The sequence below is a fragment of the Oryctolagus cuniculus genome, chromosome 9 (genome assembly GCF_964237555.1).
Source record: "Oryctolagus cuniculus chromosome 9, mOryCun1.1, whole genome shotgun sequence".
Classification (NCBI taxonomy): domain Eukaryota; kingdom Metazoa; phylum Chordata; class Mammalia; order Lagomorpha; family Leporidae; genus Oryctolagus; species Oryctolagus cuniculus.
Window position 1 is genome coordinate 126772056 of NC_091440.1, and position 19218 is coordinate 126791273.

The 19218-nt window shown below is 53.3% G+C and overlaps 1 protein-coding gene across 2 annotated transcripts in view; it reads right to left on the bottom strand.

Annotated features, from left to right (window-relative positions):
• Window positions 1-19106, bottom strand: part of TMTC1 (transmembrane O-mannosyltransferase targeting cadherins 1) — a 255008-nt gene extending 235902 nt beyond the window's left edge. For both annotated transcript variants that reach the window (XM_070049600.1, XM_070049599.1), the window contains exons 1-2: window positions 18654-19106; window positions 3044-3221 (exon numbers count right to left, since the gene is read on the bottom strand). In XM_070049600.1, the coding sequence (XP_069905701.1) occupies window positions 3044-3221; window positions 18654-18961 (486 nt within the window). In that variant the 5' untranslated portion in view covers window positions 18962-19106. The remainder of the gene's footprint in view (window positions 1-3043; window positions 3222-18653) is intronic.
• Window positions 19107-19218: the final 112 nt, after the last annotated feature.

Consider the following 19218-nt stretch of genomic DNA (forward strand, 5'->3'; position numbering starts at 1 on the left):
TATTGTAAATACTAGATTTTTTGAACAGGCCCAAATGTTACTATTTGGATTCAAACAAAATCTGAACCTAACCATCTTCCATTTACACAAACATGCCCATCTTCAAACAAACCGTAGATGCTTAATAGTCTCTGTCTCTGAACTCTATTTCCCTATTAGTTCTCACTCAGAGTTGTTTTACAGGTTTACTATGTGTTTATTTGAAAGGCAGAGTGACAAAGGGAGACCCACATCTTCCAGACACCGGTTCCCTCCCCAAGCGCTTGCAACAGCCTGGTCAAAGCAAGGAGACTGCAGCTCCATTCAGGTCTCCCAGTGGGTGGCAGGGACTCACGTCTTTGTGCCATCATCTGCTGCCTCCCCCGGCCCATCACTAGGGAGCAGGATGAGCAGCTGAGAAGCCTGAACTAAAACAGCGCTCCAGTAGTGCCGTGTGTATCTCACGAGTGGCTCAACTCACTGTGCCACAATGCTTACCCTATTTTTTAATGTATTATACAATTACGCTTAAAAATATTTATCATTCCATCTTCCTCTAACAAAAATATGCATTTAAGTAAATTAATTTGAAAAATTTCCTGCAACTCTAAGCCTGTAAGTATTCAAATTTGAAGTTGGTATTTCTATTCCAATTATTACTCCTTCATAGTTACTTGACACATTATAAAGCAGAACATGGCAGCTACTAAACATTAAACTTTACCACTTAATAATCTAAGTGGAGGTCTGTTTCCACTAAATTCAGTTACAGGAAGCTAAATGCTACCTTTCATTGACAAAAGACAGCATGCGTCATTCACATAGACGCCCCATATAAATAAGAGCAGAAGCAGCCATGTTCTAAATGACTTTGAATTCCAAAGTTATCAATTATCACAGTGTCCTATTATCTGACAGGATTTTTAATTATCTATCAGCTGACAACTCAACTAGGGCCTCCTTTAATTTGGTCAAAAGCCAAAGAATTTAAACACATCCATCATCTGGGCCACCTGCCACTGAAGTCATTCACTTGCTCAGGATCGTGCAAGTATAGCAGAAAGATTTATCAACGTGTAGCCAAGCGTAATTACCCACTGCGCGTACTCGTCCACACAGCGCCTCTCTGCTCAACCTCACATACACAGAGAGTTACAGGGAGGGATGCCTACATGGCATGCTGGAGCCCAAGCCTGAGTAGTGGCTGGAAGTGTGTGTGCGTCTGTCTGTCTGTCTCTCCCTCTCTCTCCCACACACACCCCCACCCCAGTACCTTTCAAAGAAAAACTAAGAAAAATAAGGATATGGGGAAAATGACCTTCATCAAGGAATTTTTCCTTTTTTAGATTACTTATTTATTTGGAAGGCAGAGAGGGCTACAGAGAGACAAATGGAGATTTCCCATCTGCTGATTCACTCCCCACACACCCAATAGGGCCAGGTCAGGCTGATGTCAGGAGCCAGGAACCCCGTCCATGTCCTTGTGGGTGGCAAGGACTCAACCACGTGAGCCATTACCTGCTGCCTCGCAGAGTTCACAGCCGAAGGAAGCTGGCACTGGGGACCACAGACAGGGCTCAGACCCAGCACGCCTAAGAGAAAGGTGGATAGCCCAAGAAGTTTGCTAACCACTACACCAAATGCCCACCCTGGTCATTTTTTTGTCATTTAATCTAAATATATTTTTCTTAAAACCTTGAGTTCTAGATTTTGTTTGTAGAAAGCCCGTTGTAAAACCCAATGGGAAAACTAGACCTCACTATCAAGACAGTGAAGCACATCCGGACACACAGATCATGCATCCCTACGACTACTCACTGCTCAACTGAGAACATCACTTCCTCCCTCTAACTCACAGAAATATCTAGAAGACAGGGCAAGCTGTGACACCCAGCGTGTCCAATGACTCCTTTCTAAGAGCCACAGGGGTCTGCACATAGGGCACATCGTACGATACTGATGTATAAACGTGATGTGCACAAGCAAAGCCAATTCAGCGAGGGGCACAGACGTGAGGTGAGGCTCCAGACTAGACTGATTGACTGACATATTTGAAAGGCACAGAGACGGGGCCAGGGGATCCACAGACAGAGATCTGCCATCTGCTGGTTCATTCCCAGTGCTTCAACTGTCAAGGCTGGGCCTGGCTGATGCCAGGAGCTTGTGACTCAACCCAGGTCTCCCAAGTGAGTGGCAAGGACCCAACTACCTGAGCCATCACCTGCTGCCTCCCAGGGTGTGGGTTAACAGGAAGCTGGCACCGGCAGCAAAGCCGGGTTTCAAACCCAAGCCCTCCGATGTGGGATGCAGGGGTCCCAAGTGACGTCCCAAATGCTCCACCAAACACCCGTCCCCACGATTCTTTTAAAAACTGTGGTGCCCATGTTCCCATTATTAGCTGCTCATTTACCCTTAGCAATACAAATCAATCACCTATACAACAACATAGTTTAATAATACCATCTCACTCATTACATAAGTAGTTATTTTAGAGGGCCACAGATCCAAACCAGTAATACTTTCTAATAAAGTCCTCACCACCCACAGAATAACTATACTTTGCATTAACTAACTGAAAAAATTCTGCCGAGTCTCCAAGACTGTCTCTACCACTGGGGGAATGTCATTCCAACTTCTTTGGGCCATCCTAGCACACTTGCAGATCTGCATCATAAATATTCTAAGTAGCAAGCAGAGAAGAGATAAAATGCAAACATAAAGCATGAAAAAATGACTTTGTGTAAAAAGTATTTCAAAATGCCCCTTGCGGGTTCAAACACATTAGGATTTAAATTTCCTGCAAATCAAGGATGGTGGACACTCGTGGCCACCTGTAATAGCAGCAGCGGTTCCTTAGAAAAGCAGTTAAATCCTGCAGTACAATGAAGCCAATTTGAACATTTAGAAAGAAAAGCTGTCAGGCAGTGTGATTTAAAGATAGATAAACGCATGAGTTGAGCTCTGAATTCATATGATTCTGAAAGGGGGAAAATGCCGAGTTTAGCTGATACACCCAATGCATATGCTTTGGTTCATCATTTCACGGAGTCCCAGTTGTACTCACCGCCTCAGTGTGAACAGGATGTACAGCAAACAGCAGTGCCGTGACAAAGCCCAGCCCGCGGCTCTTGAAGACGGTCTTATCGCAGGTGTACATCAGCACGAGCGTCACAAGGCAGTGCAGGACCACGTTGACTGCATGAAAGTAGAAGGGGTTCATGCCAGTCATCAGTATGTTCAGTCTGTAATCGAGAAAAACGAGAAGCAGTTCCATCAACCACTTGCTTAGAAAAGGAGCTACCTTTGACCGTAAGCAGTGGGGTTTCTTCACTTTTACTTTATTTGATTTAAAAGGCAGAGAGCCAGAGGCAGAGATCTTCTACTGACACATTTGCTCCCCCAAACACGCAGAACAGCCAGGGCTGGGCCAGGCTGAAGGCAGGAGTCCAGAAATCCATCAGAATCCCCCACATGGATGGTAGGGACTCAACTACTTGAGGCATCATCTGCTTCCTCCCAGGGTGTGCATTACCAGGAAGCTGAATCGGAAAGGAACAAGGCTGGACCCAAAGCAGGCTCCCCCACATGGCCTGGGCAGCCCACACAGCATTTTCACCACCTTTCCCCAGTGAAGTATTTTTAAATGAATCCCAACACCAGGTTATTGGCTATATTCAAGTATAGAGCACTTGTTTGTGTCTGCAGATTATCTGCAGAAATCAATGCACATACAATATTATTTCCAGAAACTTTGGTCTCTGAGAAGTCTCGCCAACAGGTGCTAACCCTGTTTTACTCGCACTCCAGGGCTGATGCAAACACCCCCAATCTTGCTGCTTTCACTGCCGGCTCCTTCCATAGCAAGAAGTCTTCATGAGGGACACAAAACAGGAGACTGCGATTACTCCACAGCTGGTCAAACCTGGCAAGAACACTCGAGGTTTCACCGATGGTGCCAGTACCAACCCTGGTTCCACATTGTGCATTTGCAAGTACCATCTGATTACTGGACCAGAGGGGATCTTTAGGATACCTATAGGGTACGACCATCTGCAGCTGAGATAAGAAGGTAAGAAAAGCATAACACGTCTGAAGTCATACTAAAAGTTCTCTAACAGAAATTCCCCCGGAAATCAGAGGCCGATTGCTAAGACGATGACAAAATGAAAAGAGAACCACAGAGAGAAAGAAAATCAACTGTCCAATGATTGAGAAAACACTTTTAGGGGGCCAGTGACGTGGCGTAGTGGGTAAAGACACCACCTGCAGTACCGGCATCCTATATTGGTGCCAGTTTGGGTCCTGGCTGCTCCACTTCCAATCCAGCTCTCTGCTGTGACCTGGGAAAGCAGTAGAAGATGGCATAAGTGCTTGGGCCCCTGCACCAGCATGGGAGACCAGGAGGAGGCTCCTGGCTCCTGGCTCCGGATCAGCTCAGTTCCAGCCGCTGTGGCCATCTGGGGAGTGAACCAGAGGATGGAAGACCTCTCTCTCTGCCTCTGCATAACTCCTCTCTCTCTCTCTGCCTCTGCATAACTCTGCCTCTAAAATCAATAACTACATCTCTCTCAAAAAAAAAAAAAAAAAAAAAAACCACTCAGGAGACAAACTCACAACAGAAAGTCATATGGGGTTCTCTTAAATATAACAGCAGGACATTTCATTCCCAAGTCAGTCCCTGGTGTTGCAGAAAAAAATACACACTGGCACAGGGTCAAGTTCTGAGAGGAGCCCCGTGCACACCCTGAGTGGCATGCTGGGAGGGGGCCATTCTCCAGGCTGTTTGACCAACACATCAATCCCAGCTCCTGAAGCTCTCGCCTTGGATCTGCCTCCCTTACATAAACAGCCCTTCTTTGTCAAAACAATTGAGAATGCACAACTCCATCGCCATGACGACACACGCATACTCGACATACTTGACTGGACGCGTGCACAGCTTTAACCTACAGATTTTTAAACATCTCAAGCTCTGTTTGGACACATGAATCCAAACAGCATCATTACTAATCAACTCCATTTTCACTCCTGCTGAAATAATTAGGGACCATAACGCAGCCTGAAGAAACGAATCGCTGGGTGGGATCCAACCATAAACGCTCCAGCATCACGAGATGCAACCCAGCCGCGTGCCAGCAGACGCACGAGTCGGCACCCGCCACGGCTTCCTTCGACAGGAGGCTCATGGGAAATGACCCTCCCAGGAACGAGGATGGGGCCCTGACCCAGGGACTTGGCAGCTCTAACTACAGCCCCCTCCAGTGCAGCAGGCCCATGCTGGGAGGCAGAGCTCCTAGAGCTGGAAGCTGGGGAGAAGAGAGCTTTAAGAAGATCAAGACCAAGGCACAGTCCTCAGAGAGCACGCATGCACTTCCCCAAGAGCCTGGCACCCTGAGGTTGATTTCACATCATTTTCCACTCCATCAGGCTGAGTTTTCCAGACGAGCTAATCATTCATGAAAAACTCATTCCTGCCAGGAACGGTGATGAGGAGAGAGAGGGGACAGGCTCACATGCAGCTGGGGAGAGTCCAGGGTGGAAGGCGGGCTGGCCAGCGAGATGCAGCAAGGCTTTCCACACTGCACCCCCATGGACCAGGAAGTCTACCTCTGGGAACCTGCTGTGAGGAACTGACCAGAGGCGTGTCCAAGGACTGCATAAACCAAAATGCATCTCACAGCTTCACTATAAAAATGGCAGTAAAGACAAAACCAACCCATCTGGTACAAGAGGTCTTCCAGCAATTTACAGAAAAAGCATATTATGAACAAACTATCCTTGGGTTTCGAAATGTTCTTGCAGCTAAATAAACCTATCTCTAACTCCATTTTTCCCTTAAACTTTCTCAGATCCTCTCGTAAGCCAAATCCTTGATGTCTCCAATTATTCCCACAGATACTAAAACTCAGATCATACATTTGGGTTACGAGAATAGCACTATTTTACAGAGAGGACAAAAGTGTCTGTTACGCAACAGTTTAAAAAGCATGCAGCATCATTAGGGAGGTGTTATTACTACTTCGCCAGGCTTTCAAGAGGAACTCAGAATAGATTCCCTTTCCAAAAACGGCAGATGTGTGTCACCTGTGGTCCCCTGGCTTCCTAACAGAAAGCGCGCGGGCGTGTCCACATAATCACCACTCCTGGAAACTGGTCCAGGTAGAATGCTTGTGCTCTAAATAAACCCAATTAGATCCCAGAATGAGGACTCCCAGCAGTGATAGGGCAATTGTGGCAAAGCTCCTCATCTGATACACGGCACTGGTGAAACTGAACGTTTCAGAACCACCCAGAATCCGCACTTCAGGAGAATTTCCCAAACGTCTACAAATGCAGACAGTGTATTCTCCAAACGCCAGACAAGGGAGCTTGAGATGAAATGTTAACAATGCATTACCACATATCCTACTGTGAACACAGAAAAAGTCTCACATTCTGGAAGGTGATTTGGGATCGCAGAAAGGGGGCGCTAACTGATGAACCTTGAAATTTAATAGGCGCGAGGATGTGAGAGATGCCTGTCAAGTTGACGGACAGATGGAACACCATAGGGGGCGAAGTTTCCCTGAGCACTAAGTGTCTTTCTTGAGTGCTGGTTAGACTCCCTGCTGCTCCACTGCCCATGCCGCTCCAACGTGCTGGGGAAAGCAGCAGAAGACGTCCCAAGCGCTTGGGCCCCTGCCACCCACGTGGGAGACCCAGACAGAGTTTCAGGCTCCTGGCTTCTGCCTGGCCCAGCCCTGGCTACTGCAGCTATGTGGAGAGTGAACCAGAAGATGGAAGACATCTAGCTCTCTCTCACCCACTCACTCCTTCTTGCTCTCTCCTGCCCTCTAACTCTGCCTTTCAAATACTTTTCTTAAAGTATCTGAGTATAAACCAAGATCCAACATCAGTGTTGCCAACAGGATTCTCAAGGACCAGTTTAGCCATCAGATCATTTTGCTTCACCTTTGCAACATGTCCCTTATAATCATTTAGCCACATCTTTAAAATGGGTCTTTGAGCCCCATGCTGTGGTGCAGCGGGTAAAGGCACAGCCCACAGTACCAGCATCCTATGTGGGTGCTGGTTTGAGCCCAGGCTGTTCCACTTCCAATCAAGCTCTCTGCTAACGTGTCCAGGAAAGCAGTGAAAAATGGCCCAAGTGTTTGGGAGACCCAGAAGAAGCTCCTGGTTTGTGGCTTCAGCCTGACCCAGCCCCGGCAGCTGTGGGCATTTTGGGGAGTGAACCAGCGGATGGGATGGAAGATAACTCGGAGCCTCCAAGGAAACATGGACACACTCGGGAGCCCATCTGCTCAGGACCTGTGCTCACCATCTGCCCATCTCTGCCACTGCAGAGCACAAGTCTCCCCTGGAGTCACCATTCATCACCACACACTGCTGTCTCCCTCGTAGTAAGGAGGAGAGAGAAGCAGTCTTGGACCTGAATTATGATCACACATGGGAAATACAAAGACAGTCCAAATGATTGCTTGTTTCAGGAAAAATGGAAGGCGGCACATTTCTGCAAGAGGGGAATGTTCCCGTGTGCCCAACAGGCAAAGCTGGACATGTCAAAGACGGCACGCTCCGGCCAGCTCATTGCTCCCAGGGACTCCAGCAGCCGGACCCTGGGGGCAGGTCTCAACCCTCAGGAATTCAGCTATGATGACGCAGGTTTCAGCCCAAAGACAAAAGTGACACCTCAACTAGCAAACATTTATATGTTTAAAACTAGACAGGAAGCTTGGAAAACAGACATGTCCAGCAGAAGTGGGATGAGGACCACCTAAAAACAACATCTCAGGGTCCACGTCACCCCGAACTCCCTTCACAATGGCACTCAGCCAGTTTTGAAAAGCTCCTTAGCAGAGCCAGCACTGTGGCGTAGCGGGTAAAGCTGCTGCCTGCAATGCCAGCATCCCTTATGGGCACCAGTTCAAGACCCAGCTGCTTCACTTCCGATCCAGTTCTCTGCTAATGACCTAGGAAAGCAGCAGAAGATGGCCCGAGTTCTTGGGTCCCTGCATCCACTTGGGAGACCCCAGAAGCAGCTCCTGGCTCCTGACTTCTGATTGGCCCAGCTCCAGCCATTGCAGCCATTTGGGGAGTGAACCAGCAGATGGAAGGCCTCTCTCTCTCCCTAACTCTGCTTTTCAAAAATATAAGTAATTCTTTAAAAGGGGGACGGGGCTCCTTAGCTACATGCTTCAAAAGTTATAAGCAATTTTTTATACTGTAAGAAACCTATTCCTATTTATCCTTATATCCATTTTACTCAGCACACAGAAGATCCTAAATGAACATTTACTGAATGAATCAATGGACATGAAGCTGGAAGTTGGAAAAAAAATCATTTTTCCCTATCAGCTCTACAAATCTCTCATTTTACTTGTTTCAGCCTCCATTTCTCACCCAAAACTAGGCCAGGCAGTAGAAAAGGAAACAGTATTTTTTCCTGAAATAATCTTAATAGCCATCTCTGATGGTCTGAGCACTCCCAAGTTCAGTAACTGACCACCAACAACCCCTTCTCCACGGGAACCCCGTCTTCTTGTCAATCTTCCGAGGGGGAGGGGAGCTCACCGCATCAGCTCTTTCCAGCAAGGCTATCTCTGTTCCCAGGAAAAGTCACGGGATCACACAGCCTGTACCAAAGGGGGGGATGGCCACAAGCACAGAAAAGCCCACCGGCTGTCCCTGTGCCTCCTCACACTCCCACTCTGGGGCTTGAGTGCGTTATTCTTAATTTTCTTCTGAACAACAGCTCTGGTTTGGAGGGAGGTGGGGTGGAAACAAACACACACAGCGAAGCTGAACCTGAGAAAGACAGGCTTATCCTGCGGAATCTGCTAGTGTCCCCCAACTCCACTCCAACCTGCTGCCTCTGTGTCAACCAACCAACCAGCCCCAGTCTGGAGTCAGGCAGAGACTGTCCACTGAGGTGACTCACTCCTGCCTCCTGGCCCTGAACCTGGAGCTTTTCCTGGAACACAGATCCAGCTCATTGTAGAGGACTGTCCTCTCCCTTCATATCCGGGGCATACAACTCATAAGCCGGGACAGATGCTGTCTCAGGTCCAGATATTCTGATTAGCACTGGGTTCCTGCTGCCCAGCGCAGGAAGTGCACCTACCTGGTCTCTGGCTGCTAAGCTCTCCCTGGGCACCCAGGACCCCAGGGCCCTATCAGCTCACAGAAGGCAAGGGGACCGCCCTACGGGCAGCACTGCCACAGCACACCTGGGACTACAGAAGAGAAGCACCCAGCGGTGCAGGTGCTGCCTCCCTAAGGCAATGCCCAGTGCCTCAGAGATGGAAGTCACCTGCCTTCTCCAGGAAAGTCATGGGGGAGCCGGAGAGTGCATGCATCCCAGCATTCAGGCTCAGCTCGTCTACACTGCTGTCTCCACACTGCCACCCCAGTACACACAGGCCCCCACTCAGTCCCCGCACTTCCCAGGCTTCCTAAAACTGCCTGGTGCGTGAGCTCAAGTGGACGAGCCCCTGATCTCATGCCAACGGAGGATTCTAAGGCAGCAGACCTGGAACAGGGGCCCCAGATCTGCCCCAGCACCCCAAGTGATTCAAGGCAGGAGGAACTCCAAACAATGAGGCAGCTCCATGGGCTTCGGGAAGCCTGCTCAGAGCTGTCACGCTCACTTGAAAAGCCTCCTTTTCTTAGCAGTTAGCACAATGCACATTCTCTCCCAATAGGAACTCAACTCCAAACCAGGGGGAAGAAAAAAACAGTCCACGTTCCAGTTGCTGGTGTCTCCGATGATGGATTTCCCAACACCTCCCTGATGGGTCCCGCGGCCCAACAGTCAACACACAGCACATTCTGCCGCCTTCTCCTGCTGTTCTCCGTCTTTCTTCTTCCCCACCTGCTGCCCTCGGTACAGCTCTCCGAGGCCTTTAAGTGCTTTCCACGGTCTTCCCAGATCGTTCAACCAGTAAATAACAACATCTGGTTCCTCGCGCTTTTCCTCTAAGACAGATCCCTGCGGCCCTCAATCATCCTGGTTGCTCTTCTCCTGCATCCCTCTGGGACCAGGGATCAATCCGGAAGTCATCACCGCCAGACGCATCGCAAGCACAGAAGGCTGTAACTCACAGGCACCCAGGCCAGCAACGTTGCACCAGCGAGAGGAGCTCTACCGACCAAGACCAGAGCCACAGTTCTGCTGAGCTCTGCACGGCACATCCTCACCCGGCCAGGAAGGGGACTTGTCATTACTGTCACCCGAGCCCTGAGAGTGACAACCCTGCCAAAGAAGGAGTGAGAAGACTGCAAATGGGCAGACTGGTAAGCACATCTGGGAGGCGAACCTCAGGAGTGAATCCGCTAAAAGACTCGTGAAACCCTGGCCGGTGCCGCAGCTCACTAGGCTAATCCTCCGCCTTGCGGCGCCGGCACTCCGGGTTCTAGTCCCAGTTGGTCGGGGCACCGGATTCTGTCCCGGTTGCCCCTCTTCCAGGCCAGCTCTCTGCTGTGGCCTGGGAGTGCAGTGGAGGATGGCCCAAGCGCTTGGGCCCTGCACCCCATGGGAGACCAGGATAAGCACCTGGCTCCTGCCTTGGGATCAGCGCGGTGCGCCGGCCGCAGTGCACAGGCCGCAGCGGCCATTGGAGGGTGAACCAACGGCAATGGAAGACCTTTCTCTCTGTCTCTCTCTCTCACTGTCCACTCTGCCTGTCAAAAAAAAAAAAAAAGAGAGAGAGAGAGAGACTCACGAAACCCGGAGACAGACCACAGCCCCGCACCTCAGTTGTACCTGAGCTACCAATGTTCAGCAATTCTTGTCTCAAGCAGGGAGGCACTGGTTCAGTACAATCCTAACTCATGCTCACACAGGCTCCAGAGCCTGAGGACAGAGACCCCCACAGCACGTGGGCCAGCAGCTACAGGGTCCCCAAGCCACCCGCATTTCCGACCCAACAGGCAACAAGATGGAGGCCTCCAGAACACTTCCCGGAAGCCAGGAGACCACCATACTTAGGACTAAGCTCTCATCTGCAAATCAGGGTCACACCAAGGCAGAGACCCATGGGTGTGGTCTGATCGAGTCCCCAGCAGAAACGCTGGGCGGTTTTAGCACACATCACTCTCCCCGCACAGCAACGTGGGCTCTCCCACCAGGAAGGCCAAGCAGGCCTGGGGAACGGAGTCACTGCGTCTCAGCCTCCTCCTCGGCTCCCAGGAGGCCGGGAGGCTGAGCTGAAAGCATGTGGTCAATGTCTCAAGCCTCTGACCACGGGCGCAGTATGCCCAGCATGCCAGCTTCCATCCGGGACCCACGATGACCGCCTCCACCTTAGCGTGAACTTGGGTCTGGCGCCAGGGATACACCACGGAGAGCAGGGCTAAGGCTTAGCAAATCCCAACAGCGCGGGTGCGCGCTCCCAGGAAAGCAGGACCACGAGCAGACCGGCTCTTCATCACACAACTCAGGGGGACACACAGCTGTGCCTGTTCCTTTGATAACGCATTTGCACGTGCCAGCATCGCACCTCGTCCAACCACACAGATCCACCCAGCCGCGTCCTTCAGAAGGCAGGCTCTGGCACAGGGAGAGACCCCAGTGGGCTGCTGGGGTCCCGGAGACCAGGGCACAGGGAGAGACTCCGGTGGGCTGCTGGGCCCTGCCTCGAACACACAGCCACAGTCTCCAGCCTCGACCTTCGCAGCAGGCACCTGCTACCCCGTTATGCTCAGGTACGTGACCCAAACAGAGCTGCACACCCTCATTCCCGACAGCAGGTACCGTCCCACAGGGAGTCACAGCTGCGTCCCTGTCGGAGCCCAGGCTGCCCCTTCAGCTCCCGGCAGCAGGACCCACTGGAACCGCCTGCCTGTGCCTGCAGAGATGGCCCGTCTGTCTCCTCTTCCTCTTTGAGAGGAGAAACACACACGACCCAAGCAGTGTTTTCCTCTACAGTACAGACATGCAGCCCTCCCGTAACAATTATCAGCCAAGGCTGAGCCTGACAAAGACAATGCATCCACTCATCATTTTTAAGTTTCACCTGTTGATAACTGTCAAACATATTCACTTTTTCTTTGAACAGGAATTCTGCAGCCCCCTACTTGGCAAGCCAGGCCAACTTCTAGCTGCCAGAGACACCTCTCGCAGAGCTTACAGGACAGTGTAAAATGAAGCCAGACAGAAATCAGGTGGAGTAAGGCAAATCAGGGTGAAAAGGTAAACCCAGACCTGGTGGCCAAGGAAGGTCTCTGGGATGTGGCGCCACTTGGGCAGAGACTCACGGAGGCATGAGAGCCAGCCAGGCACAGATCTGGGCAAGGGCCCTCAGGAAGAAGGGACGGTAAGTGCAAAGGTCCTGTGGCAGCCTGCAAGGGAAGGGGCTCTGGGATGTTGGTGGGGAAGAGAAGGTAGAGACGGACAGATGAGAGGTGCAGAGAGAGCCTGGGATCCAGTGAGACAGGACGCTGGGGGCGGAAACCACATGTGACCATGCCAGTTACCCTGGCACCTCCAACCCTTCCTCACCCCTCTGAAAAAAAAAAAAAAAGGTAGGATACTACGGGCACAGAGGTAGGGGAAAGATGCCTGAGGCACCACCGGAGGAGAGAGAAGACCTCGCTGACACAAACAGGCTGCTTCAGGGGGCGACTTCCACTCGGGGGCTCACAGAACAATCCCCACAATCTGGAACTACCTCCTGCTCATTCTCCACCCGCCGCACACCTGCAGGCTGCAGTCCGAAGGGCAGCTTCTGCCTCGCACACATCACCGGCTGCACTCCCAGCTTCCCCCTCTCAGCGTTCTGATGTCACCGCACTTTGGTATAAAACCAGCAAAAGCGTTAGGTTTTCATTTTTCTCTACAGGGTCAGCAACGTCCTCTGATCCTACTGTAGCTTGTCCATTTCTGCCAGCGAGCATCCTGGACGATCGCATCCAAACACCCAGATCATCCTCACCTGTCCCCCGTGACGGACCAAAAAATGCGCGCTCATCGGCCTGGTGGCAACAAACTGCCTGGCGACGAAGCACCGCAGAGGCCACAGCCCAAGGAAGAGGCTGAGCGTTCCAGGAACACTGCCCCACTGCACCAGGCTCGGGGCAGGGAGGCCAGCGTTGCCTTTCATGGCTGCCGTATCATTTGTGACGAAAAGATACCAACGGTTGCACAGCGCTCTCAAGACCCAGCACCAAGAGGCTGCCAATCCTCACAGCTGCACACATTAAGATCTATTTTTTAGCTCTGACATTTCCAACCACCCACTTTCATCACTCTCACGGTGTATGTTACCCGCACGAGTCTTCCAACTAAACAAAATTACCGCAAACTGAGGGCAACGCGCGGAGGAGAAAACCAGGAGTGTGAGGGCCTTTCGCTGGCCTCAGTTTCCCCAGCTGTGACCCTGACCAAGCACCACTTCCTGCCCGTGGCAGGAGAGGCTGGAGGGGACAGGTTAGCCTCAAACGCTATGCAGCTTTTAAATCAATCAAGGCCATTTTTCAAGGAGTGAGTCACGGGCACCCTGGGGCTTGGTGCTGTGTGGGTTCAGTGTCACGGAGCGACTTAACGCCTTCCTCCTGGTCTCAGGGCTGCAAGCGGGGCCTAGCAGTGCAGGATAAAGCAGCAAAATGGAAAAAAGGAGATGATGCTGCAGATTAAGTTGTCACAGATGTTTAGATTCTGCTCTACTACGGTCTAAAAATACCCACTAACGCCCTTGGACAGGATCTTGTACAAAGACCGAAGATGAGACGTGATGAGAAATAGAAGTCTATCAGAAATCTAAATTCACAGGAAGGAGCACACCGAGACGGCTGTTGGCATCGGTTAGGGTTGAACAGAAACGCAGAAGCACCCAGAGGGATCCCGCACAGGTGACGAGCCGCAGGGACCGCCCCTGTGACCACGCCGGGAGGTGATGCCACAGCCCACGGGAGCCTGAGGCTGCTGGGTCTGCAGGAGTCAAACCGAGGAAGGCATCCAATCTGGAATCGGGGGTGCACAGGCCTGAAGCAGCCAAGCCAGGATGAGACGGAACCCACACGGATGAACTGGGACACGCATCCGTTTCTCACCACCTCAAAGGCTCCAAATTCAACGACGCAAGCAGCTTGCAAGAGCCTGGCACCTCCCCGCAGAGGAGGCGGCGAGCACCAGGGCAGCAGGTGAGCCACCCTTCTCCTCCCCACCCACCCTCCTCTGAGTAACATCACGGCCACAGCACCGAACCTCACAAATCTCACTGACATTTCTCTCGTGGTCAGCCCTAGCTGACCATCCTGGGAGGAAGATTCTTTGTTTTCCTAATTTTTAATTTATCTATTTATTTAAAGGCAGAGGAGGAGGAGGGATGGGTAAGAGTGAGCTCTCATCCGCTGTTCACTGTACAAACGCCCAAAGCTCAGAACTCAATCCAGGTCTCCCTCACGGGTGGCAAGGACCCAGGCCTGCATCACTCACTGCCTCCCAGGGCACCAATTAGCAGCAACCTGGAATCATTAGGAGAGCTGGCGCTTGAACTGATACGAGATGTGGGCACGCCAAGCAGGGTCCGACACACTCTGCCCACCGCCCGCCTCCACACAGGGAATTCTAAGCAACACGGTCTCAACCCGCTGAACGGATGGAGGACCCGGCCAGCACATGCTGTTACTAAACTGCCTTCATGTTCCACTGTCCTCGTCCCCAAAAATGCTCTCATGACGCATTCCCTCATTGCAACGTCCCATTTGACAAACACTGTGGCAAGTACACTTACCACGTAAGCAAGCATCTTTACTATCTCTTAGTACACACACAAGCACCTTGCTAGCCTTCATGAGCTTTGTTTACTCTTGAGGAAATGTCTGGCTCTCAGTGTGAGACTTACGTTCAATGAATCAAAGATAATAAATTCATTTTAACAAAAAATGGGCTTTAGGGTTGTGCTGGGCAAGATTCTTGGAGGACAAGATGATATCTACAGCACTGGAGAATATATTTGCCCATCACATATCTGACAAGGGACATGTACCTAGAGTACAAAGAATGTCAAACCTCAACATTAAAAAAAAAGTTCACTTAGAAAATGGACCAAAGACACAAAAGCACATTTATTTACCAAAGAGATAGAGGGAAAGAAGCACATGAAACAATGTTTCACATCATCCACCAGCACAGAGACTCCACAGCACACCTCTCAGAATGGCTACAGTCAAGGACAGGACAACACCAAGTGCCAGCAACCAACAGAGAAACCGATCACTCACGCTCAGCTGGCGGCTATGCCAGGCACACAGTTGGGCAGCTTCATCAAAAACAAAGTATGTCTCCACTGGGAAGCCCAGCCACTGCACTCCTGGGCGTTAGCCCCAGAGAAATTCAAATTTAAGTTCACAGAGACACCTGTCAATGCACGCGTCTACCAGCTTTTCAGGACATATGTCAAAACCTGGAACAGATGTCTTTAGCAGGTGAGTAGACAAACTGTGGCCCGCCCATCCAGTGGAATAGCACGCAGCCATGAAAAGTAACGACCACTGATACTCGAGACATGCTGCATGACACCCCAGGGTCCCACAGTGAGAACAGCCAATCTCAGCAGCGTACTGCCACGATTCTACTGACCCAGGAGGTCACACACAGCAGCACTGGGGAGACGGAAGAGAGATGCGGCCGTCACGGACTGGAACAGGGGTGTTATGGGGTGGGCGGCTATTAGGGAGGAGGTGCCACAGCTGTGATGGGGACACACAAGTCCTCATCAGGGGCCTGTCCTGATCTGCACCGTGGCTGTGACCTCGGAAATCCACACACAGGACACAACTGCCTTGCAATGAACACACACATCACCAACAAACAGAAACAAAATGGTACCAAGGAACACTAGGGATATCTCAGAAAAGCTGCAGAAGACACCACATCAATTTCCTGGTCGTGGAATTATAATTACACAAGATGCTCCGGGGGGTGGGGGCAGCCTTGTGACACAGCAGGTTAAGTCACAGCCTGCCACGCCAGCATCCCACACCTGAGCACCAGCGTCAAGGCCCGGGGCCTGCTTCCCAGTCAGCTTCCTGACAAGGCACCGGGGAAGCCAGCAGAAAATGGCCCGCGTACATGGGCTCCTGCCGTCCACCCACGTGGGAGACCCGGATGGAGTCCCTGGCTCCCAGTCCAGGCCTGGCCATCCCTGGTTGACAGAGGCATTAGGAGTGGATCAGCAGATCAAAGATCATTCTCCTCCATCCCCTGACCCCAACCCAATCTTTACAATTGATAAAGTGCACAGGGATCTTTATTATATCAGGACTTATTTATTATATCCTTACTAAAAAGGCATGGGAATGTACAATTACCTGAACACAGGTTTTGTTTAATGAGCGTGCACTCCCAAAGAGTTCTGCTCAAACAAGCACAGTCACTGCAGTATCTAGGGCCACGCTTGCTTCACGCTGAGAACTCAGTGAGTGTGATGTTCTGTCCTTCCCTGCGGGATTCGGTGGGGTCCTGGGGGTGCACAGTCACGCAGGTGCTCCAGCTTGGTGTGCGGTCCCCGCCCCCCAGCCAGCTGTGCAGAGAGAGCTCTCCGGTCTCCCAGAAGTCACTGCACGTGGGCACTAAGGGCTGCTGCTTTCTTTCGGGACAGGCACCTATAAGCCTTTCCAAGCACTGCTGTGCTGTTCACCAAACCTGCAACTCAGCAGGGGCGTGGGGGGTGGGTCTCCTTCACAGTCCATTACAGGATTCATCGAAAATGGAATGAGAGGTGAGTTGAGGCAGATGGCAGATGTGCTGCATGGCAGTTGAGACGCCACTTGGGGAGGCCCCATCCCAGGTCAGAGTGCCTGGTTCAAGTCCTGGCTCCTCCACTTCTGATCCAAGAGGAGACAGCTCAAGTCCCTGGGGCCCTACCACCCACGTGGGAGACCTGGATTGGGCTCCCAGCTTTTGGTTTTGTCCTGGCCCAGCGCAGGCCATTGCGAGCATTTGAGGAGTAACAGAGCAGATGGAAAAATCTATTTTTCTCTCCCTCTCTCTCTGCCATTCAAATAAAATGGAAAATTTCAAATTAAAAAAGGTGTTTATTTTGCTGAAAAAAAAGTTAAAGCCAAGCTGGCCCTTTGTGCCTCCTCCCCCATTCTCCTCCCAGCTCTGCCAGAGCCCCAGTAATTCCCCTCTTCTCAATAAAACCCTCCCCTCCTGGTCCACTTCCCCCTCCATCCCTCTCTCCCCGGCCCTGCTATCTGCACTAAGAGCAACAACAACAAAAATGCTTTTAGAAAGAAAAGGAAAAAAGGTAAAACAGCTCCACCCCCCTCCAGGCAGGAGGCAGGAGCACTTGACCTGACCTTCCTGTAATGGAAAACGCTCAGGCTGCCCAAGTCCAGCGCTGCGCGCGCCTCCTGCGCCTTAAACTATGCAGCCACCCCTACAGTAAGAACGGAGACAGCAGGGCAGTCGGCCGCGGAACGTGCATTCCCGCGCCAGCCCTGCAGACTGTAGCCCCCGGTCCTGAGCATCCCCCGGTGGAAAACCAGCCCAACTCTCGCCAGGGTTGACTACGGTGTATGAAACACTCGAACGCGTCCTGTTCTCGCCCTCCTGCCCAGAGCAAACTTTTCGGGGGGAAGAATTAAGTCTTCAGCCTGTGCAATGCCGCCGACTGCCGGACTTCCCTTCCCCAGCTCGTCCGGGCCATCCGTCCCGAGCCCCGGGCCTACGGGCCGAGCCGCCAGCGCGTGCCCAGGCATCCTTCTGGTCCACGCGCGTTCCCACGACACCCACTGGGAAGGGCCGAAGACGACTCGCTCGGAGAACCCACAGCCTTTCAACACTTCCGCCCGAGCGGCAAAATAAGCCCCAGATGGCGAGAGGCTGGGTCCAGCCCGCGATGGAGACGGCGCCTCTCTCCCAGCGGCGCCTGGCCCCCTCGGTGCGAGGCCGGCCCACGCCCGCTCACCACCACCGCCGCCACCCCAAGTCAGAATTCGGGGTAACACCCCGCCCTACGCCATCTGCCGAGCCCTCGGCTCTCCTCCCACTTATCCGCGACAGAAATGCTGAATCACGACTCGGAGGTTGCAAACGCAAAACTATTTTCGGCGGGGACCCCAGGACCCTCGGAGGGGTCCCTCGCTCGTGCGCTCTGCACCTTGCAGCGTGCGGAGGAGGCCGAGCCGCGCGCAGACAGGAGCGGCGCGGGGCGAGCTGGGGGAGGGGGCGCCTTCGATCCCCCCACTCCCGCTCCTCCCCGCAACCCAAGCAGCCTAGATCGCCCAAGGCTCCCGGCTATGCTCATCGGAACGCGCAGCTTCAGCAACGCGCGGCTAACTTCCCATCTGCAAAGCTGCCCTACAGCTCCGAGAAATCCCAAACTTGGAAGCCACGCCGCCCCCCGCCCCTCCGTGGCGCGCGGGGCCCACGCGGCGCCCACTTGGCCGCGGTCCCGGGGGTTCGGGGTGCGCGCACTGAGCCGGCGCCGGGTGCAACCCGGGAGGAGCCCGCCGAGGGCGCAGACCCGCGGGCAACTCCATCCCAAGTCCCCAGCCCGCGCCCCCCAGAACCACCAAGGCGCCCGCGGAGCCGAACACCCGACGCAGCCTCGAGAGGGCGGAGGTGTGCGGGCAGAGGGCGGCCGCCGAGAGCCGAGCCCGAGCCAGTCCCGCAACTTCCCGGGGTCTGGGGAGGGGCCGCGCGGCGCGGGCGGCTGGGGACTCACTTGAAGGTGAGGACGCACAGCGGCCGGTAGGACTTGTGGCTGGTGTTCTCGGCCATGCCCTTGCCCCAGAAGTCGTTGGAGAAGACGCCGCCGCGCAGCGGGGCGCCGGGCCGCACGTCGGGGTTGTTCACGATCGCCCACACGTCGTCGTGCACGAACTCGCCATGCAGCGAGCGGCCGTAGCACAGGCAGCTCGCCCCGGCCAGCAGCGCCACGGCCCCGGCCCGCGCCAGCGCGCAGCCCGGCCGCCGGGAGGGCGCGCGGTCCCCGCCGCCGCCGCTGCCGCGGGCAGACGCGGTCACCACCATCGCGCCGCCGCCGCCGCCGCTGCCCTGGGCTCGCCCGGGCGTGTGGCATCCTCCCCTGCCGGGGCCCCGGCGGCGCGCGGTGGCTGCCCGGAGGGGCGTTTGGGCACGGTGCAGCGGCAGCTGGACCCGCCGCGGGCGCCCCGCGCTCCGCCGCCGCCTGCACCGCCGACTTGGCCCAGCTGCAAATAAACAGCAGTCCCTCCGCCTCCCCCGGCCATCGCCACCTCCTCCGCCCCACTGCGCATGCCCGCTCGCGC